The sequence below is a fragment of the Oncorhynchus kisutch genome, linkage group LG3, assembly GCF_002021735.2.
Source record: "Oncorhynchus kisutch isolate 150728-3 linkage group LG3, Okis_V2, whole genome shotgun sequence".
NCBI classification, from domain to species: domain Eukaryota; kingdom Metazoa; phylum Chordata; class Actinopteri; order Salmoniformes; family Salmonidae; genus Oncorhynchus; species Oncorhynchus kisutch.
This window is the reverse complement of record NC_034176.2, coordinates 35313836-35340027: the sequence shown is the minus strand read 5'-3', so window position 1 is coordinate 35340027 and position 26192 is coordinate 35313836. Positions and strand designations below refer to the sequence as shown.

At 43.9% G+C, this 26192-nt stretch overlaps 1 protein-coding gene across 10 annotated transcripts in view; it reads right to left on the bottom strand.

The window, feature by feature from the left end:
• Positions 1 to 26192, bottom strand: part of LOC109881677 (fibrosin-like 1) — a 395301-nt gene that overhangs the window by 127150 nt on the left and 241959 nt on the right. For all 10 annotated transcript variants that reach the window (XM_031805011.1, XM_031805016.1, XM_031805021.1 and 7 more), the window contains one exon: positions 12723 to 12752. In XM_031805011.1, coding sequence (XP_031660871.1) covers positions 12723 to 12752 — 30 coding nt within the window. The remainder of the gene's footprint in view (positions 1 to 12722; positions 12753 to 26192) is intronic.

Below are 26192 nucleotides of genomic sequence, written 5' to 3'. Positions count from 1 at the left end.
GTGGGCCAAGCTTGTAGGGTCATACCCAAGACGACTGTAATCGCTTCAACAAAGGACTGAGTAAAGGGTCTTACTTATGTAAATGCAAGACATTTTTATTTATTTATAATTATATAAAACAGTTTTTGCTTTTTCATTATGGGGTATTGTGTGTAGATTGATGGGGGGGGGGGGGGGGAAACAATTTAATACATTTTACAATAAGGCTGTAACCTAACAAAATGTGGAAAAAGTCAAGGGATCTGAATTCTTTCTGAAGGCACTGTAAAAACCGACAACTACTACCAGGGCAATCCCACAGGCATGCTTTCACTTTTCAGAATTACAAGTGTATGGGCATGGGATGAATATTGTAAATAAAGAATTACAAAAAGATATCTGCCCCGTGTGGGATTAGAACTCACAACCATTGAACTATAAACTAACTGTATTAGCAGACCAAGCAGTAATAGTGGTTGGGAAAAAATAAACCGATTTGAGATGACCACCATTGTCATTCTTTTTTTTAATGATGATGCCTCCCGATTGGCGCAGCGGTCTAAGGCACTGCATTTCAGTGCTAGAGGCATCACTACAGACCCTGGTTTAATTCCAGGGTGTATCACAACTGGCTGTGATTGGAAGTCCCATTGGACAGCGCACAATTGGCCCAGCGTCGTCCAGGTTAGGGTATGGCCTGGGTAGGCCTTCATTTTAAATAATACTTTTTCTGACTGACTTGCCTGTAGCTACAAATAAACGTAGAATCCTCATAGCCTACATGTTGTTTTTCTCCGTAAAAGCACATACTGTAGATGTATATGAAACGGTAAGCAAAAACATTTAATTTGGTCATATGCAGAAATGTGCCTTAATGCAATTTGAATTTTGTGTAACATCAGTAAAGCCTAGGTCAAGGAAGCATCTTACCAAGATCATTGCCAAATAAGGCATGCTGTCACCTACTTTTATAGTAAGCCATGAGGTGGTACCACCCAGAACATCTAGAAGGGAGAGTTTGAGATGACATAGTGTTGAACTGCTAGGGGCAACTATTACTATTAAAATTGACCAAAATATATTGCTTTTGCAACAAACTGTCAAAATGATGACGAGAATTCACGTTTCACTATAACTAAGCCTAAAATAAAATACCTACCCAGGGACTATGATCGAAATTTAGCCGGCTGGCTAGAACCCGCACTTTTACTTTAAATGTTGATTAATTCTTAAAAGTCAAAAATATTGAATTTGGCATTTACTACTACAGCCCAAAGAAATGCACTGAATAACACATTTATATATGGCAAAAAGACAGTCAAAAGATAAATAATAAGAAACAAAGTTAAGTGTTTATCATAATTATATCTAGGAAATATAAGAAAGCTCAGGTTTTTTAAAATATATTTTTTACACATACAGTACCAGTCAAAGGTTTGGACACACCTACTTAGTTTAGGGTTTTTATTTATTTCTACTATTTTCTACATTGTAGAATAATAGTGAAGACATAAAAACTATGAAATAACACATATGGAATCATGTAGTAATCATAAATGTGTTAAACAAATCAAAATATATTTTATATTTGCGATTCTTCAAAGTAGCCACCCTTTGCCTTGATGACAGCTTTGCACACTCTTGATAATGAATAATGAATTGGTCTGCCATGTAGCATGCTTCTGTCTATAACATGAGCTGCAAAGTATCTGCTTTTTAGAAAGATATCATGAAGAACTGCAAAATGTAGCTTCTGATAAGTCTTCTGATGACAGTGATGGGGAAAACAACAGTGTTGTTGTCACAGAAAATAAGTTGACCGAGTTTTAAAATCAGTGGAATGCCTGGTAGAAGCAGAATATGATAGCTAAGGAAATTGAGAAAATTCTGGCATTTGATTGCAAATATGCGAAGGGAGTTGAAAAGAGAACACAGAAGGCTGTTGTATAAAACACCTGTTTCCAGATTACATCATCAAACTAAGGGCAACCATGCCATTCGTGACAGAGAGGGAGAAGCATTCATCCATCTATACGGATAAGTCTAGCTAGCTACATTTTCAGATATTATAAGTAAAACATTTTGTCATTAAGTCACTTTTATCGCAATTTAAAGTGTACTGTTAGCTAGCTAGCAAACGTTAGCTGGCTGGCTCGCTAGCTAACATTACGTGTATGATCTATGTATTAATATTATTCGTATCTCAGAAAGCCATTTACATTGCTAGTTATAGCCTAATGTTATCTGGCTAGCTAACATTGAAACTAGTTGGTTAGCTTTAGCTACCTGCAGATTCATGCATGGTGGCTAGCTGTGACAATCAGTTTGTATTGCTAGTAGTATGGGTTGAGATTATTGCTGCATTCAAAACAACTGGGAACTCGGAAATCTTCGACTTCCGATTTCAGTGCGTTCAAGACAACTGGGAACTCCGACTGGGAAAAATAGTTTTGACCGGTCATCCAACTCGGAATTCGGGCCTCTTTCTAGATTAAGTCATGATTTGACTTTGATTTTTCCAAGTTCCCAGTTGTCTTGAAAGCAACATTAGGTTAATTGTTTAGCTATCTAGCTACATATCTAAACAAAAGACTCAACTTTGCCAGATGATTACATGACCCATCAAGTTAACCAGGTGTGTCTGGGGTTGATTATTGTCATCTATTGTATTTCATGAACATGTGTACATGTCTAAACAATAGTGACTCAACCACTTAGCTAGATGTGGCTGGGGGATGGTTTCTTTCACACGACCCATCAATTTGAACAGGTGTGTCTGAGTAAGAATCATCTAATAATACTCAAATATTTATACAATATATATCTGGACACTATTTTTGATATTACTAATATGCAAGTAACCATTACACTATACCATTTACACTTTCTGTATCCAGTGCATGTGACAAATAAACTTTTATTTGATATAGTGTGTGTTTACTAGAAACATTTATGCGAAGAAAAACATGACCTGCACCAAAATTGGATTAGGATATTGGCCAAGGACTAGATAGTGTATTTTTGCTACTACTTTCACCATGTTTAGTCTTGAAATCTTTGGTTGTTTACTACACTACCTTACTCCCTCTGTTTAGAACATGGCCTCACATGTGAATCCTTTTAAAAGATGGGTGGGGCTAAGGCTTAAGAGGGTGTGAATGAATGGGTGTAGACAAAGAAGAGCTCTCCAGTAGGTGTACCAAAACATTCAAGTGCCAGTTTCTTAAAAGTAGGGTTACAAGTTCATCAACAGTTGTTCCTCAACTGCAGTGTATGATATACCATTGTCTAGCTCGGAGTCTCTATTTTTATCTAATGTAACAAACAATATTTTAGACCGAATTGAGCCAGTCAGTCACATATTTAACCCCTTTTTTGGTTAGGCACAAAACGGCATTCATACTTCCATATATTTTTAGAACCGGTACCAGTTACGTTTAGATGAGTCTTAGAACCGGTGCGTCAATCGACTATAGGGGGTTAATGTCCACTTTCCCTGCAAAAATAAACGGAATAAAGTAAATTAACACATACAATCTGATTCACAATTACATTAAATATTGTTAAAAATAAATTGAGTGGCTAAGTTGGTGACGTCCTGTTTGATCAAACATCAACCTTAGACAAACAGTGCCATTGAGGAACAGATTTTAGTGTAAAGCAGGCTAATGGGTAACACATGCTTTGTATGAACCACTCGACAGACATAAATAATATGTTATCAATAGAGTCACAGAGAGCCGACCGCCCAGAATAGGATGAGTTGAACTCATTTGACCCTGATACAATCTAATGGGCCCTTCATATTCCACTAAAACGCCTGTGACAGTACAACAGGGTTTGTTTACACACAGGTCCTTCTGTTGTGGAGGCAATTCTTCAAGCACGCGGTTAGCCCTCTTCATGAACATTTAATTTAGCCAGGCTACAAACACACATGCATGCACGCCCGCACACACACCCACACACACGTTTTAATAGTTGAAACAACACAGAGACTTCATTATGCTCTCCATAAAAGAGAAATCATCGTAATCATCTGAGCTACGCTTCAGGCCACAGCAGGGGGTTATTTGGTGGGTTATTCAGGGTCAAGGATACTATTTCTGACTTTGAATACTGTTCATTGTCAAACATTATGTTGGGATAATGGAGGAAAATTACACATTTCTTTAAACAGAGGGCTAGGCTCCATGGAGGAAATACGAGCGATGAGAAAACAATCTGAGTAGGCCTGTAGACCTATATCTGGGGCAGGCACAGCCATGCAGGTGAATCTACATAAACATCCCAACTGACAACATAGGACTCAGAGGTTACTGAGCAATCTCAAAAAACAACAACACGGGAATACATCTGCAGTCTTATCTGTTGTGTGTTTGAATATAATGGTTTTACGACGTGCTCGTATCTACCCAGGCTGGCCTGCAATACCATACACCAGCCTGGCTACCAGACAGTTTTATTCAAATAACTGTAACTGATTGCACCAAACGGGCACACCTGCAAGCAATATTCTAATTGATGTAATCTGTTAAATCCTGACAATGTGGGTGTTCAGGTGGCTGCTGATTTGAAGTGAAAGAAAGCAGCCATTGTTGGCAGCACCTGTTGCAGTTAACATGCTAGAAATGAAACAGACAGAGTTATTGTAAGTGTGGCCAATTACAAATGACAGTGTTTGTCTTTCCTTCATGAAAACCAATTTTACACTGGTGATTTGACTCCACTGATGGCTTGTCAAGATTGATTTTTTTCCCATCTCTCTCTGACCCTCATCATTCAATTTTCTATGGATGCCACTCTGTCATCTTGATGAAGTTAATAGTCCTCTCCATTTCCTCGATCTAGAAGAGGTCCGTTTACTACGGTCCTTACCCAAACACAGACATTATTTTTTAGCTCATGTAATGAACATGGAAGACATGGTGCTCTTTCAGAGAGGAGTACTTTAGGAATTCACAACGGCTCCACTGTGATGTATGTCAGCTCTGTCTGGTTTCTATGGACAGTGGCACATTTTTCCGAGGCCCCATGACTGCCTGGTAGGAGTTAACTACTGCCAGTCAAGTCCAGAGACTACTGCACTCACATGGACCAACCCCACCCCATTCCCTATGCGTTCACTGAATAGATAAAAAAAAAGGTTCTGATAGATTAGCCTTTCTGGAGAAAGAGAGAAAACACACTCTTTGAATTTCCAGCAACTCAGTAATTGCTTCCACATGTTGTGAACAACACGTACATAGTTAAAACAACCCCCTGACATAACACATATGGCATTCCTATTTCAAATTAGCAATGAACCTACCATGTGGCAGGTGTAGGAGGTAGGGGTATGGATAGACACAGAACAGCAAACAGAGAGGGAGGGTTGATCTGAGGATACAGAGGTGGGGGCTTCTGTCTGTAGAGTAGTTCCTTCCTCTCCCCTCCCCCTCCTCACCCATAGTGATGCCAGGGAGCTGTATGGAAACTGACAGGCCCTGAAAACTCCCTTCCTGTCATGTCAAACTGACGGGTGAGAGAGAGGCTCCCCTTCCCACACTCACTCATTCACTCACTTTTTGGTTCAATGAAGAGATAAAAGCCTATTGACTTGCCAAAGCTACAGTTCATGCAAATTATGCTGCTATCAATGTATTATTTATAGGGCGAGCGGAGCCGCAGACATTTCCACAGAACTGGGAGATAAGCTTACAGGAGATTAGGCATGCTATCTCATTCATTTACCAGGGAGTAATTGCTAAACTGCGGGGGAATTAAGATGTGTGAGGCTCCCATTGGTGGTTCATGGTGGAATGGCTGCAGGTGGTGGTGGAGGAAACCATAGATGAACAAGCCAGCCACCCAAGTAAACAAGTGTACAGTTGTGAAATTGATATTATTACAAATACTCTGTATAGACGCTGGCCAACAGCTGTCAAACAGACTGACAGAAGATTAATAACTGATGGCAACTTGGCAAATCTGCCATTTAACAACATAAAGACTGTGATACTGTACATGCTGCAATGCTATCCCTAGGATATTAGGGACATCAGTAGTGTATTTTCTGCATGAAATTAATTGGAATATGATAACTCAAATCTACATAATAGAGTGATCAATGACATTTATTATCTAGATTTGCGTCACATTGTTGTACTGTATATAAAATGTGATACATGTTGTACACAGTCTGGGGTTATCATTGAGGTTAAAGGAGTTGCAAATTGAAAGACGCAACATTTCTCTTACACCTATAAAAGCAGTGTTATTATCTGCGTTGTGAAAAACGAATAATGGGAACATTTGAGTGGATTTTTATTTATTTATTTATTTCACCTTTATTTAACCAGGTAGGCTAGTTGAGAACAAGTTCTCATTTGCAACTGCGACCTGGCCAAGATAAAGCATAGCAGTGTGAGCATACAACAAAGAGTTACACATGGAGTAAACAATTAACAAGTCAATAACACAGTAGAAAACGAAGGGGGGGTCTATATACAATGTGTGCAAAAGGCATGAGGTAGGCAAATAATTACAATTTTGCAGATTAACACTGGAGTGATAAAAGATCAGATGGTCATGTACAGGTAGAGATATTGGTGTGCAGAAGAGCAGAAAAGTAAATAAATAGAAACAGTACGGGGATGAGGTAGGTGAAAAGGGTGGGCTATTTACCAATAGACTATGTACAGCTGCAGCGATCGGTTAGCTGCTCAGATAGCTGATGTTTGAAGTTGGTGAGGGAGATAAAAGTCTCCAACTTCAGCGATTTTTGCAATTCGTTCCAGTCACAGGCAGCAGAGTACTGGAACGAAAGGCGGCCAAATGAGGTGTTGGCTTTAGGGATGATCAGTGAGATACACCTGCTGGAGCGCGTGCTACGGATGGGTGTTGCCATCGTGACCAGTGAGCTGAGATAAGGCGGAGCTTTACCTAGCATAGACTTGTAGATGACCTGGAGCCAGTGGGTCTGGCGACGAATATGTAGCGAGGGCCAGCCGACTAGAGCATACAAGTCGCAGTGGTGGGTAGTATAAGGTGCTTTAGTGACAAAACGGATGGCACTGTGATAGACTGCATCCAGTTTGCTGAGTAGAGTGTTGGAAGCCATTTTGTAGATGACATCGCCGAAGTCGAGGATCGGTAGGATAGTCAGTTTTACTAGGGTAAGCTTGGCGGCTTGAGTGAAGGAGGCTTTGTTGCGGAATAGAAAGCCGACTCTTGATTTGATTTTCGATTGGAGATGTTTGATATGAGTCTGGAAGGAGAGTTTGCGGTCTAGCCAGACACCTAGGTACTTATAGACGTCCACATATTCTAGGTCGGAACCATCCAGGGTGGTGATGCTAGTCGGGCATGCAGGTGCAGGCAGCGACCGGTTGAAAAGCATGCATTTGGTCTTACTAGCGTTTAAGAGCAGTTGGAGGCCACGGAAGGAGTGTTGTATGGCATTGAAGCTTGTTTGGAGGTTAGATAGCACAGTGTCCAGAGACGGGCCGAAAGTATATAGAATGGTGTCGTCTGCGTAGAGGTGGATCAGGGAATCGCCCGCAGCAAGAGCAACATCATTGATATACACAGAGAAAAGAGTCGGCCCGAGAATTGAACCCTGTGGCACCCCCATAGAGACTGCCAGAGGACCGGACAGCATGCCCTCCGATTTGACACACTGAACTCTGTCTGCAAAGTAATTGGTGAACCAGGCAAGGCAGTCATCCGAAAAACCGAGGCTACTGAGTCTGCCAATAAGAATATGGTGATTGACAGAGTCGAAAGCCTTGGCGAGGTCGATGAAGACGGCTGCACAGTACTGTCTTTTATCGATGGCGGTTATGATGTCGTTTAGTACCTTGAGTGTGGCTGAGGTGCACCCATGACCGGCTCGGAAACCAGATTGCACAGCGGAGAAGGTACGGTGGGATTCGAGATGGTCAGTGACCTGTTTGTTGACTTGGCTTTCGAAGACCTTAGATAGGCAGGGCAGGATGGATATAGGTCTGTAACAGTTTGGGTCCAGGGTGGGGGAGGGATACAAAGGGTATTGAAAGCAGGTGCTTCCACACAGTTGTGGTACCTGAGTTAATTAAGCAATTAACATCCCATCATGTGTATAAAAAATGCCAGGCAGGCCTTTATTTTGTCTACCATGGCTATGCCCCCATAGGATGACAATGATCCTATCCAAAGGGCACGAGTGGAAACGGAATGATTTTTTGAGCATGAAAACAATGTTAACTCTATGCCATTGCCGTCTCAGTCACCAGATCTCAACCCAATTGAACACTTGTGGGAGATTCTGGAGCGGCAACAGAGACAGCGTTTTCCACCACCATCAACAAAACACCAAATGTGTGTTGCATCCCTCCAACAAGAGTTCCAGACACTTGTAGAATCTTTGCCAGAATGGCGCCGGAGTGTACAGCGTATAGCGTCCAATTTCCGAGCTCCTGACCAATTCCGCCATTTTGTGTGTATTTTTGCCCTGATCTTAACTCTTTTAGTACATAATGTGTCCGCCATCATTTCCTACGACTGAAAAGATCTTCTGGACATCAGAACAGCGATCACTCACCTCGATTTGGATGAAGATTTCAACTTCAACGAGTCGGCGGCACAGGACATACTGCTCACCCCTGGCCAGGCACTAATCCCTGACACTCGGAAGAGAAAGAGACGGCGATATAGAGGCTGATGTGAGCTGTGATATCCTATGTTTCTCGGAAACGTGGCTGATCAAGGACATGGATAATATACAATCGGCAGGACAGAACGGCAGTGTCAGGTAAGCTCAAGGGGGGTGGTGTGTATCTCTTTGTTAAAAACAGCTGGTGTGCGATCTCTAAAATTCAGAAGTCTCGAGATTCTGCTCACCAGAGTTAGAATACTTTATGATAGCTGTAAACTACACTGAATAAAAATATAAACTCAACATGTAAAGTGTTGGTCCCATGTTTCATGAGCTGAAATAAAATATCCCAGAAATGTTCCATACGCACAGAAATGTATCTTAAATGTTGTGCACAAATTTGTTTACATCCCTGTTAGTGAGCGTTTCTCCTTTGCCACGATAACCCATCCACCTGACAGGTGTGGCATATCAAGAAGCTGATTAAACAGCATGATCATGACACAGTTGCACCTTGTGCTTTGGACAATAAAAGGGCACTCTAAAATGTGCAGTTTTGTGTCACAACACAATGCCACAGATGTTCTGAGAGATTGTGCAATTGGCATGCTGACTGCAGGAATGTCCCCCAGAGCTATTGCCAGTGAATTGAATGTTAATTTCTCTATCAATAGCTGCCTCCAACGTCGTTATAGAGAATTTGCCAGTCCAAATGGCCTCACAACCGCAGAACATGTGTAACCATGCCAGCCCAGGACTTCCACATATGGCATCTTCACCTGCGGGATCGTCTGAGACCAGCCACCCAGACAACTGATCAAACTGTGGGTTTGCACAACCAAAGAACTATCAGAAGGGAAGCTCATCTGCGTGCTCGTTGCTCTCACCAGTGTCTTGACCTGACTGCAGTTCGGCGTTGCAAACAACTTCAGAGGGCAAATGCTCATGTTCAGTATATACTGGCCCTCTGGAGAAGTGTGCTCTTTACTGCTGAATCCCGGTTTCAACTGTACCGGGCGGATGGCAGACAGTATGTATGGCGCCATGTGGGTGATCAGGTTGTCTGAGGTCAACGTTGTGAACAGAGTGCCCCATTGTGGCGGTGGGGTTATGGTATGGGCAGGCATAAGGTACGGACAACAAACACAATCCCATTTTATCGATGGCAATTTGAAATCACAGAGATACCGTGACGAGATCCTGAGGCCCATGTTTCAGCATGATAATGCACGGCCCCATGTCGCAAGGATCTGTACACAATTCCTAGAAGCTGAAAATGTCCCAGTTCTTCCATGGCTTGCATACTCACCAGACATGTCACCCATTGAGCATGTTTGAGATGCTCTGTATCAACATGTACGACAGCATGTTCCAGTTCCCGTCAATATCCTTGGTAGAGGAGCGGGGAAAAAATTCCACAGGCCACAATCGCAAGCACAGAATAAAATAGGTTCCGGGACTCATCTGATGGCATTGAGGAGTTTCACATCAGTCACCAGCTTCATTAAAAAGTGCATCGATGACGTTGCCCCACAGTGACCGTACATGCATATTCCAACCCGAAGCCATGGATTACAGGCAACATCCGCACTGAGCTAAAGGATAGAGCTGCCACTTTCAAAGAGCAGGACACTAACCCGGATGCTTATAAGAAATCCTGCTACACCCTTCGATGAACCATCAATACAGGACTAAAATGGAATCCTACTACACCGGCTCTGACGCTCGTAGGATATGGCAGAGCTTGCAAACTATCGCGGATTACAAAGGGAAACCCAACCGTGAGCTTCCCAGTGACCCGAGCCTACCAAACGAGCTAAATTCCTTCTATGCTTGCCTTGAGGCAAGCAACACTGAACCATGTGTGAGAGCACCAGCTGTTCTGGATGTGAGTAAGACAGGGTAACATTCACAAGGCCAGACGGATTACCAGGATGCGTACTCAGAGCATGCACTAACCATCTGGCAAGTGTCTTCACTGACATTTTCAACCTCCCCCTGACCCAGTCTGTAATACCTACATGTTTCAAGCAGACCATCATAGTCTCTGTGCCCAAGAACACCATGGTAAACTGTCTAAATTACTATCACCCTGCAGTACTCACATCTGTAGCCATGAAATGCTGGTCATGGCTCACATCAACACCATCCTCCCAGATACCCTGGACCCACTCCAATTTGCATACCACACCAACAGATCCACAGATGACAGAATCTCTATTGTACACTCTATTGGAACACTGGTCACTTTAATAATGTTTACATACTGTTTTATGTATGGATGACTGATGAAGACCTAAGGGTCAGAATGTTGTACTATAAAAAAAAAATCACATAGGAGCATGAGCAGCAGTGTACAGCGTTTTCCTTTCTGTTTTCCATGAGTTTGCCTACAACTCCAGCACCCGCAGAAAGTACATGGATGTGCGTATGTTCTTCAGCTTTTGTACATACTGTTTTACTCATTTCATATGTATATTGTGTATTCCTGTCAATGCCATCCTATTCAACTTTTGCTGTATATATATAAGAAAATATATAAGAAAAGAAAATGTGAGCTCAACACGCTGCAACTTGGTCCAGTTCCTTCAACAGCCGTGACATATATATACTGTCCATAATTTAACAAAGGGGTTGAATACTTATTGACTCAAGACATTTCAGCTTTCCTTTTGTATTAATTAGTAAACGTTTGGAAAAACATAATTTAACTTTGACATTATAGGGTATTGTGTGTAGGCAGGTGACACAAAATCTTCAGGCTGTAACAAAACAAAATGTGGAAAAAGTCAAGGGGTGTGAAGGCACGGTAAATAGTTCACCAAATAGCTACCTATCTGCATTTATACTATCTGCATTTATACTATCTGCATTGAACCCTTTTTGCACCAACTTTTTTGACTCATCACATATGCTGCTGCTACTGTTTACTATCTGCCACTTTATGTCTTGTTATACTGTATGTACACTAGGGGTGTCCCTGACCTCAACAAAAATACTGGTCGACCAATCAATTTATTTTTTGCATTTTAGATGACTACTTCATGAAGCTGGTTGAGAGAATGCAAGAGTGGACAAAGCTGTCATCAGGGCAAAGGGTGGCTACTTTCAAGAATCTAAAATCCATATTTTTTGGGGTTACTAGATGATTCCATATGTGTTATTTCATAGTTTGATGTCTTCACTACTTTTCTGCAATGTAGAAAATAGTCAAACAAAGAAAAATCAGGGAATGAGTAGGTGTGTCCAAACGTTTGACTGGTGCTGTATATGGATGATGTATAACGTCAGGCACATTTAACAGTCAGGCTGTTGATTATAGACCTAAATAAGTTGGGGTTTCCTCTCTCCTCACAATTCTTAAACAATTAAGGCGTGTAATAGAACAATATACCATTTCTGTGGCACATGTCTTAAGAGTGATGGACTGTCCCATTCCCACGGCCTCCACAATGGATTAGTCTCCAGGCGCGAATCAGACAGGCATCTTGTTGCACCTTGATTAAAACAAAATGTTGTTGCTATATGCTTGACTAAAGAAATCTCGGTCGACCAACACCTATCGACCAATCAATCGACCATTTGACTACATGGGGTCAGCCCTAATGTACATATCTACCTCGATTATCTGGCAACCCTGCACATTGAATTGGTGCTCCTTGTATATTGCCATGTTATCATAATTAATTTTGTTTTTATTATTACTTTCATTATTACGTGTTTTACTTGTCTATTACTTGTCTATTGTCTTTCTTTGTTGGGAAGGGCCCGTAAGTAAGCATTTCACTGTTAGTGCACAACTGTTATTTACAAAGCATGTAGCAAATAACATTTGATTTTGACTGAATCTAAACTGGCCCACCGCCCTCTAAAGACACTAAGTTGCTGTTTCCTTTATTTTGGCAGTTGCCTGTGTGTTTTTCTTGTTAGTTTCTTTCTTTTCTGTTACTTATCTGTGGGACACAAATGCTCAACAGTAGTGGGACTAGCAGCATTGTCGCTCCATTATAGCTCCTCCTCATCTCCTCTCACTTTTCTTCTTCAGTCAGGAACTCAACATTTGTTGTTCACAACTCCTCAAGTACAAGTGATGTGGTGGGGAAAGATAAACAGAAAAAAGCCGTACCTTGTCATCAACGTCACTCTCGCTGTCACACTGCAAGGGAAGAGAAAACATAAGGAATTATTCATTTTATCCCCCCCCCCACCACCAACAACCTCATAATCAGTGCAGATGTTATTTTTATGGGAGACTTCTTGTTCAGTGACAGCTTTCAACACAAATGAAGGGAGAGAAAGTGTCGCGTTTGAGAGAGCTTTCAGGGTTCTAAAAGGAGTACACAATACAATACAATAACGCTATTCTTGAGTTTTCTGTGCAAATACCATAGTTTGCAAAAAGTGGAAAACAAATATCATTATAGACTGCACGAGTTGTCGAGTGTCCATTTTGCAATCAACAGAAAAGTGTCCTTCACTCTTGATTAGAATATGAATTGTGCTTTCCACACATCATCAGACCATCATATCCTATAACCAACATTCTCCATTAGTATGTTAACATGAATGTATTTAACATTTGGTTATAAAAAAGGACTAAAACTTTTGAAATGCAAATGTGCAATTATGCCCACAATGTATATAACCACTTGTCTCCCGCATGGCTAGCATCCCTTTATAAGGCACAAAAGCTGATCTCTCATTTAATCTCTACTTCCATTTCTCACGTTCATTAGGTGTTAATAGTGAATAAATGCTCCTCCAGGTCGCTCCTCTCTCACTACAATGGGAAGTGAAGTTGTGGAAACAGGAGTGGACCAGTTGGTCAGACCTCCTGGACCTCACAGTGGGGGAGCCAGGGAGAAAAGAGAAAAGCTATTCACGCAAAGAGCCATAGAGAAGAGAAGAAGAGAAGGTCCCCTGAAAAACACTGCCTGCCTGGCTTCAATCTGTCAATGAAGTTTCTGTGGCAACATATTTAAGTGCCCCTCTTTATTTGGTTTAACTCCTTTTCAGAGCCCCGGCACAAAGGGAGACGTTGGGTCAAAAGAGGCACAGCGGCCCTTTGTGTTGTAGCGTGGTGGGTCCAAATGTAGAATTAAGTAACGAGTACCAATCAGCACTACAGACCAGACCTGGGTTCAAATACTAGGCGAAATCTTTCAAAAACAGTTAGCATTTGCTTTAGTCTGCCTGGAAGTGCAGGACGGGGCGGGGTTTGCACTTTTGCGACTATTCTATTTGTTCTATTGCAACTGGAAAACTCAATCAAGCCCAGCTTAAGTATTTGAAAGGATTTCAAATAGTATTTGAACCCAAGCCTGCTACAGTCCAGAGGTAAGGATGTCTCCAGAGAGCTACTCTTATGCCCTTGAATCTTCCCATTCTGTGGGTGAATGGCAGAAGACTCTCTGACTGGGGAGAGTGGTAAAGTCAAGAGATTCTGTGGCTCAACATGATATGAATGACCGTGTGTGTGCGTTTTACATCTGTCTATATAACATCTTAAGGCCATGCTGAAGTCCTAACCTTCCATTTTGAGCCATTCTTACAGAAGAAAGGGAGTCGAAACATTTACACTGGAGGCCAGATCAATGTAAAAGAGAGAACACACTTATTAATGCATTGATTTCCTTTCTATAACTGGCCATTGTTGATAGTATTCAGAGGCAGTGAGTGAATGAGAGAGAGACTGGGAGACACACACACACACACACACAAGAGAGAAACAGAAAGAGAATGAGAAAGAGAGGGAAAGACAGGAAATCAAATGGCCCTGACTTTGGAAAGCATGTTTAAATGTTCCATTGTATACAATCAGTGTGTGTGTGTGTGTGTGTGTGTGTGTGTGTGTGTGTGTGTGTGTGTGTGTGTGTGTGTGTGAGTGAGTTCAGGATTAGAGAAAAAAAGCCTGCTTGCTGCCTGTACCTTAATTCTCCAGGGAATGTTTGCAAACCCTAATTTCAGGGCTTTACTTGTCAAAATACATTATAGGTACATGGTATTAAAGAAACTGGAAGTGGCTTAGGCTCCCTGTCAATCAACTTCCCATTCAGCATGGGGAGTTCTCTGCAAATTGATTGTCACACATTTCTACCCAGATGAGCCTGTTACTGACTCAACATAACCTGTAATCAAGCAGCATTTGTCTCTCTCTCACAAGTCATTTGTTTTTTAAAAATCACCACATTCAAAAAAACTGCAGACTCTCTCCTAGATCTGCCTGTTGACATTGCGCCTGGAAGTAAACGGATCCTGGTTTGAGATCATACCCAGGGAACTGGGAGAAATGTGTTTTTAGTATGCACCACAACGGCTGCCTGCTGCTGCCGGGCGGCTCACACAGTGATGCTACTTCCCCCTGTTATTGGGGCCGGGCTGAAACCCTGCATGTGCGGTGGAGAGGAACAGGTGGATTCTGGCTGCAGCTGAATTCCCCAAGCACAGACCTGCAGGCTGGTCTTACTGAGGATGAGAGCAGAGGATAAGGAAGCCACAGAGTGCTGCTGCCAGTGCACTGGAGAGGAGGAGAAGGAAAAATAATATCGAAATAGCACAGCAGGGCTCTCACCCCCCCCCCCCTCAACAATCTCTTTAAGAGACATTTCCTGCAGCAGAGTGTAAATAGAGGACTAGAGGAAGGATGGGGTTGTTCTCAGCAGGATAGGAGTTTCAAGTCAAAAGTGAAAAAAAGAAGAAGCATTAAACACATAGTGGGGACATGGTGGTGGCTCCTGAGGAGATGAAAGAGGTCTGTCAGGGCTGTGTTTGGTTAGCATGGGTCCAGGCTATAACTACATACTATTATAGGTCTACACTGAGTCTATGCTAGGTCTACATTGCGCCGATGTGGGAGAGGGCTACAGTGGGGGCTGCATTAGGCCAATGCCATCCTGTGCAACAGGGTTCTCTCGCTGTTCAACTGAGAAGAGATCCTCTGTGCTGTAGCAGTCAACTAGGGCCAAGCCAGGAGAGGGAACACCTCAGCCAAATGGGTAAAATGGAAAACCACAAACACACCAACCTCCCCTAACCAACAGCAGGACAGCAGGCCAGGCCAGTCAGAGGGGACGTTGTTAAAAACCGAGAGATATGTTGCTCGCAAAATTCCCTGACAGGAGCCCCAGCGGGTCCACCCTCTCATGGATATTCAAACACAACCCCCACCAAAAAAAACGAAAAAAACGAGAGAAGATAGAGAAAACCTGGCTACTGGTTCAGAGGCAGGCGGAGCGAGGAGCAACATCTGCACCTGGCAACCGCTGCCGCAGTGAGAAGAAATCAGGGAATAGCTTCACCGGATGGTCTCCCTTCCCTCTCCTCCCCTCAGACGGATGGTTTTGACATTTACACAGCTTTCAACACATTAGGAGCAGGAGATGTATTTTGACAGAAGAGAGAAACACCAGTCCAGACTGGACCCGGGTCGGGTCTCAGTGCTAGGCTAGCCCCAAGACGACCCCATATCTCAGACCTGGAATGAGGCAACAGGGCTGAGGAGGGAGACAGGCGGCTTCAGGATTTTGTTGTTGTTGCAGGTTTGGTAATAGACGTGTGGGGGAAGACAATAAGTGCTACGCATCCCGGAGCACATTAAAAAAACGACTGGCCAAATTAATCACACAGTTCCACCCATCACATTCTGGGGAGACTTGCGATAAATTTGCCTCGAAGATAGAGGGAGAAACTTTTCCGGCGACATGAATACTGGCACAGCGTCAATGTCTGTCGGGGCTGTCTGCTTGAATACTGATTGGGGCCATCCTGGCTGTGAGATATCCACAAGGATGTAAAAAAAAAAGTACGGAGGCTTGTGGCGCATACATTTCACTGCCAGCTTGTGCTCCAAAAATTAAACTGTGACATTATACTGAAACTATTCCTATTTGTGCCTCAGTCAAATAAAATAGTCTCAGAACTACCACCACCCACAGATATGATAAGACCTAATATTCACTATTGACAAAGCCAAAAGGCTGAGACAGTTGGGCATCTTCATGTTGTCAAAGAGAATGGCCTAAGTCCAGGTACTGTTTTCCTCAGTCCTAAACGGCCATCTTGGTTTATTATTGGAGAACGTGGTGAAAAGCACATATTTCATACTGTGTCAGACCTCAGAAGCACTCTCTGTAGGCCTTATTGCCCATCCAGATACACAGGGATCTAATGGTAGCTTTACCCAAGAAACAGCCACAATTTCCTCCACCTCAATTTCCCTCCTGTGGCTCCGGAGATGAGGTGTGTGATATTGGGTGTGTCCCAAATGTCACCGAAGCGGAAAATATTTTTGATACCTCAGATTGTTCTGGCAAGTCTCACATAGAAACTTAAGTGAGAGGAAGGATGTTTGACATGCTTTTTACATTCGTATGGCAAACCATTTTTTGAAGAAAATAATGATTAAAGTGGCCATTTTAGGCCCTTTTTAGACCTATACATGCCTCCTGTAAGACCTGACGATCCATGTACCCTACATGATACAGACAACATACTGGTGTCATTGTGCTCCTCAGAGTGTGCTTCAACATATGGAATATGTTCAGATTCTGAAATGCACATTTTCTAATGCATTTATCCAACATTTAAAAATATGAATATTTTAAAACGACCCCTTTTTGATTTTGTTCAGTTTAAGACATTGTTTGGAAAAAATATCATCGACAAGTACATCAAATGTCGAGTGGGCTCTCTGCTAGAAGTTCTGATCAATTTTATGAGCACCACCAACACAGTGGATGGCAAATGGAATCAAAGAGAATTCCTTCTGCTGATGATTTGCTGAATTATGCAATCCTAAAAGAGGGCTGTGATTGGTTAATGACCTAAAATGTCAATTTCTATGTCAAAAATGGGTCATTTCAATAAAAGTACCAGAGAGCCCACTCTGGAGTGTGAAGAGTATATGGTTCCAGACAATATTTCTAAACAAATAAGCAAAATCAAAAACGGTAATTTTGAGATATTCATCTAAATACTCTTCAGTATGTAGACATACTCCATATGTTAGAGGAGTGTAATGACACCAAGGTGTTGTCTGTATCATGTACGGTTCAGGGATCACTATGCATACATACATCATGATTAAAAAATCAATCAATTGTGATAGAAATGTAAAAAGTGTGTCTAACATCCTTCCTCTCAAGGACGTTTCTAATAGAATTGCCAGAACGGTCTTAGATCCCCAAAAAAACTATTTTGCTCCCGTTGGCGTGGAATCGCACAATAGGGTACATTTTAGGAGTCAGATTTTGGCCCTGCTTGGGTACCCTGCCACTGTCGCCACTCCTAGGGCCGCAGGACCACCAACCACCAGGCAGGCATGTTGTTAGTAGCAGCACTGGAAGTTTCTATTGCACCACCGAGCATGGCACAAGGTTAAGCACTTCTTCCTACAGGACTCACACATCCATAATTCAAGGAGCCGATGTTTCTTGCAGGCTCCTGTGTTTTCAGCCCCCTCTCAGTCTCCACACCATCCACGGGAGAAAGAGAGGGAGAAACATAATGATGAGTCATCGCAGAGGCTCGGGGGTGGGAGAGGTTGAGACGACGCTGAGGTTATCCTGATTGTGTGACAAACAAGGGGAAATTCGATAAATAAACCTCTTTCTTGTTAACAAACTATAGTTTTGGCAAGTTTGGGTTAGGACATTGTTTACAGATTATTTCACTAATAATTCACTGTATCACAATTCCAGTGGGTCAGAAGTTTACATACACTAAGTTGACTGTGCCTTTAAACAGCTTCTAATGAGCTAATTTACATCATTTGAGTCAATTGGAGGTGTACCTGCGGATGTATTTCAAGGCCTACTTTCAAAGTCAGTGCCTCTTTGCTTGACAAAAAAATCAAAAGAAATTAGCCAAGACCTCAGAAAAAGTATTGTAGACCTCCACAAGTCTGGTTCATCCTTGGGAGCAATTTCCAAACGCCTGAAGGTACCACGTTCATCTGTACAAACAATAGTACGCAAGTATAAACACCATGGGACCACGCAGCCATCATACCGCTCAGGAAGGAGACGCGTTCTGTCTCCTAGAGATGAACGTACTTTGGTGCGAAAAGTGCAAATCAATCACAGAACAACAGCAAAGAACCTTGTGAAGATGCTGGAGGAAACAGGTATAAAAGTATCAATATCCACAGTCAAACAAGTCCTTTATCGTCATAACCTGAAAGGCCGCTTAGGAAGGAAGAAGCCACTGCTACAAAACAGCCATAAAAAAGCCAGACTACGGTTTGCAACTGCAAGTGGGAACAAAGATCATACTGAATGGAGAAATGTCCTCTGGTTTGATGAAACAAAAATAGAACTATTTGGCCATAAGGACCATCGTTATGTTTGGAGGAAAAAGGGGGAGGCTTGCAAACCGAAGAACACCATCCCAACTGTGAAGCACGGGGGAGGCAGCATCATACTGTGGGGGTGCTTTGCTGCAGGAAGGACTGGTGCACTTCACAAAATAGATGGCTTCATGAGGCAGGAAAATTATGTGGATATATTGAAGCAACATCTCAAGACATCAGTCAGGAAGTTAAAGCTTGGTCGCAAATGGGTCTTCCAAATGGACAATGACCCCAGCACACTTCCAAAGTTGTGGAAAAATGGCTTAAGGTCAACAAAGTCAAGGAATTGGAGTGGCCATCACAAAGCCCTGACCTCAATCCTATAGAAACATTTGTGGGCAGAACTGAAAAAGCGTGTGCGAGCAAGGAGGCCTACAAACCTGACTCAGTTACACCAGCTCTGTCAGGAGGATTGGGCCAAAATTCACCCAACTTATTGTGGGAAACTTGTGGAAGGCTACCCGAAATGTTTGACGTAAGTTAAACAATTTAATGGCAATGCTACCAAATACTAATTGAGTGTATGTAAACTTCTGACTCACTGGGAATGTGATGAAAGAAATAAAAGCTGAAATAAATCATTCTCTCTACTATTATTGACTGATATTTCACATTCTTAAAATAAAGTGGTGATCCTAACTGGCATAAGGCAGGGGATTTTTACTAGGATTAAATGTCAGGAATTGTGAAAAACTGAGTTTAAATGTATTTGGCTGAGGTGTATGTAAAATTCCAATTTCAACTCTATACCCCCCAAAATGTATGTGCAATTTTTCACACAAAAGTTGTTATTTATAATAATTTTACTTGACTTGAGAATGTGCTCACCTCCCCTCCCCGTTTAAACCATGCGTACGCACACCTGCTAGTGGTTAAAATATTGCATTGCCAGCTGGAAAGTAGGTCAAAGTATTTGGTGCAAAACGGGGATATGATGAAAAGCTTATTCAGAAAAAAACCAAAAACAAGAAAACATATTAGCAAGAATGCAGCCATTTGCCGAGTGTGAGAAGAGGGAAAATCTGTGTTTCATTTTTAGAATCTAAAATAATTAGACAGGAATCCTTTTCCTATTTATTTTATTTTCATAACCATTGCAAAATAAATTCCTCACCTTTTCTGGACGTAAATAGATACAGGAGACTATATGTATTTCAAGTTTTGCAATATCATCGGCAGCGCGGTTTATAATACAGGTATACAGTTGCATTTAACAGCCGAACAGTCGATCTTTTACATTGAAGTAGGCCTTAGTAAGCTACTGTAAGCAGTGTAATTGACAGTCCATTATCCAGATGCAGAATAAATGACCGCTAGAGATTAAAACATTCTACCAACAGAGTAAATAGACTGGTAGCTTGTGTAAAATATTTGACAGTATGAGTAGGCTACAGTATTGGTGTGTGATAGGAGCGTGACATCATTGCCTATTTAATCTCAGAGCCTATACCAAGGCAGGGCATAGAAACCCAATGATCTATTGATAAACGAAATATTAAACAACAATTTGTCTTTTGCGTGCTGTGGCCTAATGCCAATAGTTACAAATTATACAGCGAATAAAGGGCATTATTGTCACCATAAAAGGTGAACGGAGGGTGTTTTCCCGGCAGAGTTTCAATGCTCGTTCACGGGCGCCGTTTTATGACAGGTCTGATTTAGAACAGGAAACAGGAAACGGTGTATGCCGTTGCGCCAACTTTCTAAATGTCAATCGTTTGGAAACGCGCAGTCTTTTCAGAATCGGTGCACGCAGATTATTTTGGGGAAATTTACGCAACGGTTATAAATGAGGCCCAAAGTGATTACCAGGGGTCAGACCCAGGGCTGGGTTTTAGGGATGTATTGATCCAGCTGAAGATGGACGCTCGGAGTGAAAAGTGCCCACGGGCGGAAATTATATCGACCACAAGAAGAAAAGGCCCCGGCTCTGATGTAAACCCATGTTTGAGCTGGGGACCTCTGAGATGGCTGTACAAACAGAGAGCTGAGTTGAGAGCGAGAGAGAGAAAAGCATAGCGAGACAGGGGCTGAGAGCAGCTCTTTACATTAGACAGACACCAAGGTTCCTTCCCTGGGAGGAGCTGAGGAGCTGACACACTTCAGGGAGCTGAATAACAGACCATGTAAATCAACCAGAGTGATGAAAGATATAGGCCTGACCCCCGACACTGCCAGGCCAAGCCAAGCCAAGCACGGCTTTACAAAACCCAGATCCCGTGCAAACAGCCTCCTTCGGGGACAGCCAGCCCAGCGCTTCACTTCCAGAGCAGTGTAGAGCATGTGGTCAGAAGACAGGCAGGAGGGAGGGAAACAGAGGGGGAGATTCCCCCCTTTTAAATTAAAAGACTGCCTTCCCACTGTGCACACGCTGGTTGAATCAATGTTGTTTCCACGTCATTTCAATGAAATTATGTTGAACCAACGTGGAATAGACATTGAATTGACGTCTGTTCCCAGTGGTTTGTTCCTTCCAACTTGAAATCCCTCAGCCTTTGCTTTCAGCACTTGCTAGGGGAGTGGGGCTGGAGGGGTGTTGGCGGTCTCTCACAGTAGTCTGGCAGGGAGAGGAGCAGACTCTAATGGGACTGATAGGAGAGAGATTGGGGAGCATTTATTCATGAGTAAAAAAAACAAGCTGCCAAAAAGCCAGCAGAAAAGGGATTGGGAATCCACAATGGTATTATGAATACGCAACAGCCCTAGGAGAGAGAAAAGAAATGGATGCGCTAGGGGAGTACGAGAGAATTGGACAGAGAAAGAAGGGGGAAATAGAGAGAGAGGGGGGAGGTGAGATAGAGAAAGAGAAAAATACTGATTTACAGCGTCCATTTTAGCAGCTCATCTTACATATATCGCCCATTGGCTTTCTGTTTTCTCCCCTGAACCTCTCCTCTCTCTCCCTCCTTCGCTGCTTCCAGATAACTCCTCAACCACCACCAGTAGCAACCCCCTCCCTGTCAGAGACACACACCCACCCACACACATAACCCCTGTTTTAACACGGCTCCTGGCCCCCACCGCAGAGCAGAGCTGTAGTAGCAGCAGAAAGCAGGCACTGGGCATTGTAAATTTAAGTCGGGTGTAGGAGAAATTAGCAGAGGAAGGAAGGAAATGGGATGTTGACTTGAACTGGCCCTGAGGGCAGCTGAGAGTCTCCCTTCTCAGCTCGGCTCCGCTGGCTACCTGACAGTTTGATGGAGTGAGTGGAGGCTTCCCTGAGGCCCGTCTCTCACACTGATGTAGCTCAGTGAGGAACAGATTGAGCCTCCGGGCAATGCTCTACACAGTCTCTCTCTCTCTCTCTCTTCTCTCTCTCTCTCTCTCTCTCTCTCTCTCTCCTCTCTCTCTCTCTCTCTCTCTCTCTCTCTCTCTCTCTCTCTCTCTCTCTCTCTCTCTCTCTCTCTCTCTCTCTCAGAGAGAGAAAGGGGGAGGGAGACACAGACATGCAATACATACACACACCACACACATACTCCCCCTTCCCTGTATCTCTCCCTCCCTTGGACAGCGTTGTGATTAGCACTAGATATGCTGTTAACTGAGTTCCAGCATACGCACAGGGGGAGAGAGAGAGAGGTAGGGAGGGAGAGAGGGAGAGTGAGTGAGAAAGAGATAATAATAGGAGCTAGGGAGAGAGAGAGGGGGAGTCAGGGGCTGTGAGGGAGCAGACAATGAAAAGAGTCTTGCGGCAGCCCACTGTGCGCTGGTCAAGAGAAGCATGTGCCGCCGGGGGGCTCTACTGCTAATTTCAGGGGGCAGCCAAGCGCTTCACGCTAGACTTGTCATTCGGCCAGAGGGGCATTCATGCTGGGTGACAGCAATTGCGAAAGCAGTCCATTCTACCCCCTCCTCCCTTCCCTCTCGCCTCCCACCCTCTTTTCTCCTCTGCAATGATCAAAACTGTCATAGGCAGGCTAAAGAATTACAAATGAGTGTCCTGTGGCACTGGCTGGGACTGGATTCAACTCTCCCTCTCTTCTCTCCTCTCTCTCTCCTCAGATGGCCAGGACAGTGCATCTCATCTCCAACCCCCTGTCTGTCTGCAGGCTTTTGTACTGCAGCTTGCTCAACAAACCAGTTAACACTGCATTAATCTACAACAAAACAACAGGGTTAATCCCAATCATAAATCTAATAGAAATACAAAATGTGAGCTCCTGTCCTGGGATGAGCAGAGAACAGCAGCTCCCACACTAACACTGCATCCTAAATGACACCCAATTCCCTAAAAAGTACACTAGTTTTGACCATAGGGCGCTGGGACGCACACACACTAAGGCCAAATCTCTCCCCTGTTACATGCTGTCTGTCTGTCTGTCGTAGAGATGAAACTGCTGGCCAACAGATTTAATCAGTGACATCGACTTCCAGAGGATTTGGCTTGCCCTTGGGTTACCTCTGAACTTGGATAGAAAAGGAGAACAAAGTCATTGGAAATCATTAGGGGGTAGTGTAAGGAAGACAGAGCAGAAGTCTGGTCTTCGCTGTGGTGCAAAACAAACTTTCCTCACCCTTGACTGTGGTGCTCATCAGGAAGACTAGGCTACTGTTTAGAAAATAAAAGATCAGGCACTTGTTTTCCACGGCACTACTGACAGCTATGGAGAGAATGAATAGCACTACGAGAGAGAGAGAGAGAGAGAGAGAGAGAGAGAGAGAGAGAGATGGGGGGGAGAGGAAATAGACAGAAGCAAGAGGGATGAAAGGAGGAGGGTGAGAGATGTAGTCGTTAATGAAGGGTTGGGGGGGTGGGGGTTGAATTAACCTGAGAGCAAGAAGGAAACGTCTGTTATCTTCCAAACAAGCTATCACGAGAGATGGAGTAGGGAAGAGAGAGGGAGAAGGAAGAGGGATGGAGCGGGAGAGAAATGGAGAGGGAAGAGAGGGATGGAGAAGGGAAGAGAGGGATGGAGAAGGGAAGAGAGGGATGGAGAAGGGAAGAGAGGATGGAGAAGGGAAGAGAGGGATGGAGAAGGGAAGAGAGGGATGGAGAAGGGAAGAGAGGGATGGAGAAGGGAAGGTGAGATGGAGAAGGGAAGAGAGGGATGGATGGAGAAGGGAAGAGAGGGATGGATGGAGAAGGGAAGAGAGGGATGGAGAAGGGAAGAGAGGGATGGAGTAGGGAAGAGAGATGTAGAAGGGAAGAGAGATGGAGAAGGGAAGAGAGAGATGGAGCAGGGAAGAGAGAGGGAGAAGGGAAGAGAGGGATGGAGTAGGGAAAAGAGATGTAGAAGGGAAGAGAGGGATGGAATAGGGAAGAGAGATGTAGAAGGGAAGAGAGATGTAGAAGGGAAGAGATGTAGAAGGGAAGAGAGAGATGGAGTAGGGAAGAGAGGGATGGAGTAGGGAAGAGAGAGGGATGGAGTAGGGAAGAGAGAGGGAGAAGGGAAGAGAGGGATGGAGCAGGGAAGAGAGGGATGGAGCAGGGAAGAGAGGTGGAGAGGGAGGAGAGAGATGGAGAAGGGAAGAGAGGGAGAAGGGAAGAGAGGACGAGAAGGGAAGAGAGGAGGAGAAGGGAAGAGATGGAGAAGGGAGGAGAGAGATGGAGAAGGGAAGAGAGATGGAGAAGGGAAGAGAGGGAGAAGGGAAGAGAGATGGAGAAGGGAAGAGAGGGAGAAGGGAGGAGAGAGATGGAGAAGGGAAGAGAGGGATGGAGAAGGGAAGAGAGATGGAGAAGGGAAGAGAGATGGAGAAGGGAAGAGAGATGGAGAAGGGAAGAGAGGTGGAGAAGGGAAGAGAGGTGGAGAAGGGAAGAGAGGTGGAGAAGGGAAGAGAGGTGGAGAAGGGAAGAGAGATGGAGAAGGGAAGAGAGATGGAGAGGGAAGAGAGATGGAGAAGGGAAGAGAGATGGAGAAGGGAAGAGAGATGGAGAAGGGGAGAGAATGGAGAAGTGGAAGAGAGGTGGGAGAGGGAAGAGAGGTGGGAGAAGGGAAGAGAGGTGGACGAAGGGAAGAGAAGGTTGGAGGAAGGGAAGGAGAGGGAGAAGGGAAGAGAGGGAGAAGGGAAGAGAGGGAGAAGGGAAGAGAGGGAGAAGTGAAGAGAGGGAGAAGGGAAGAGAGGGAGAAGGGACGAGAGGGAGCAGGGACGAGAGGGAGCAGGGAAGAGAGGGATGGAGCAGGGAAGAGAGGGATGGAGCAGGGAAGAGAGATGGAGAAGGGAAGAGAGGGAGAAGGGAAGAGAGAGGGAGAAGGAGCAAGAACAGAAAGAAGGGCAATTCCATGGTAACAGAAATATGAAATATATATCAAACAGAAATCATTTTACAGGAAGAACTGTGCACATACAAAGATTGGTAACAGACTATTTTACCATAATTCTGTTACCAAACTAAACTGCAGTTTTTCCAGTAATTCCTAATGTAATTTTTACTGTGTAAATTGTTCAAAGTGGTCATTGTGCATAGAGTTGAATGGTTTGTTAAATCAATGGTTTGTGGTTGCCATACATATCAGCGTAAATCTGTTACCATGGAATTACCCAGAGAGAGAGAGAGAGAGAGAGGCATGAGAGAGAGGGAGAAAAGAGGAGGGGAGAGGAGGAGGGGGTACAGTATTCACAGTGAACATCCTCAGGCTGTGAATAATTTAGTGGAGCACAGGGAAGACGAACAAAGACGAACACAAAACACTGGCAGCGTTTGACCCAGAGCTGCAGCTACATCAGCACACATCACAGTTGAGAGCTCCCTTTCTCTCTCGCTCCTCTCCCTCCCACTCTCTCTGCTTTTCGCTCTATCCCTCCCTCTCTCCCCTCAGAGCCAGCCAGTAAGGAAACAGCTGTGCTCTCTTCTTGTTTAGCCTCACAGTCTATGAGACCCAACAGAATAGCTGACAACTCAGTTCCATGTACATCCCACTGTCACTTCCCCATTCATCCAGCCCCCCCCCCCCCCCCAGAGAGAGGAGAGAGACATGACGCTGTCTGCCACTGCTAATACTGAAGGCAGGGAAGCTGGGCTCAGCCCAACCTTCATGGAGCCCGGCCGTCCCTGCAGAGTGCAGACACAGTGGCCCTCACAGACAGGAGCTCCTCTCCTTCGCCAGACGTAGAGACAGCTCTGAGACAATGCAGCTGTGGATGTGACAGGGCAGGGTAGGGTACTGCAGACAGTAGGGTTCTATAGCGCGGATGGAGCAGACCTCTGCTTATTAGGGGGAGGAGAGATTAAATGGAGCTGATTAAGCACACTTCGTCAGGGCACCATGCATCACTGTGTTTGTGTGTTTGTGTGTTTGTGTGTGTGTG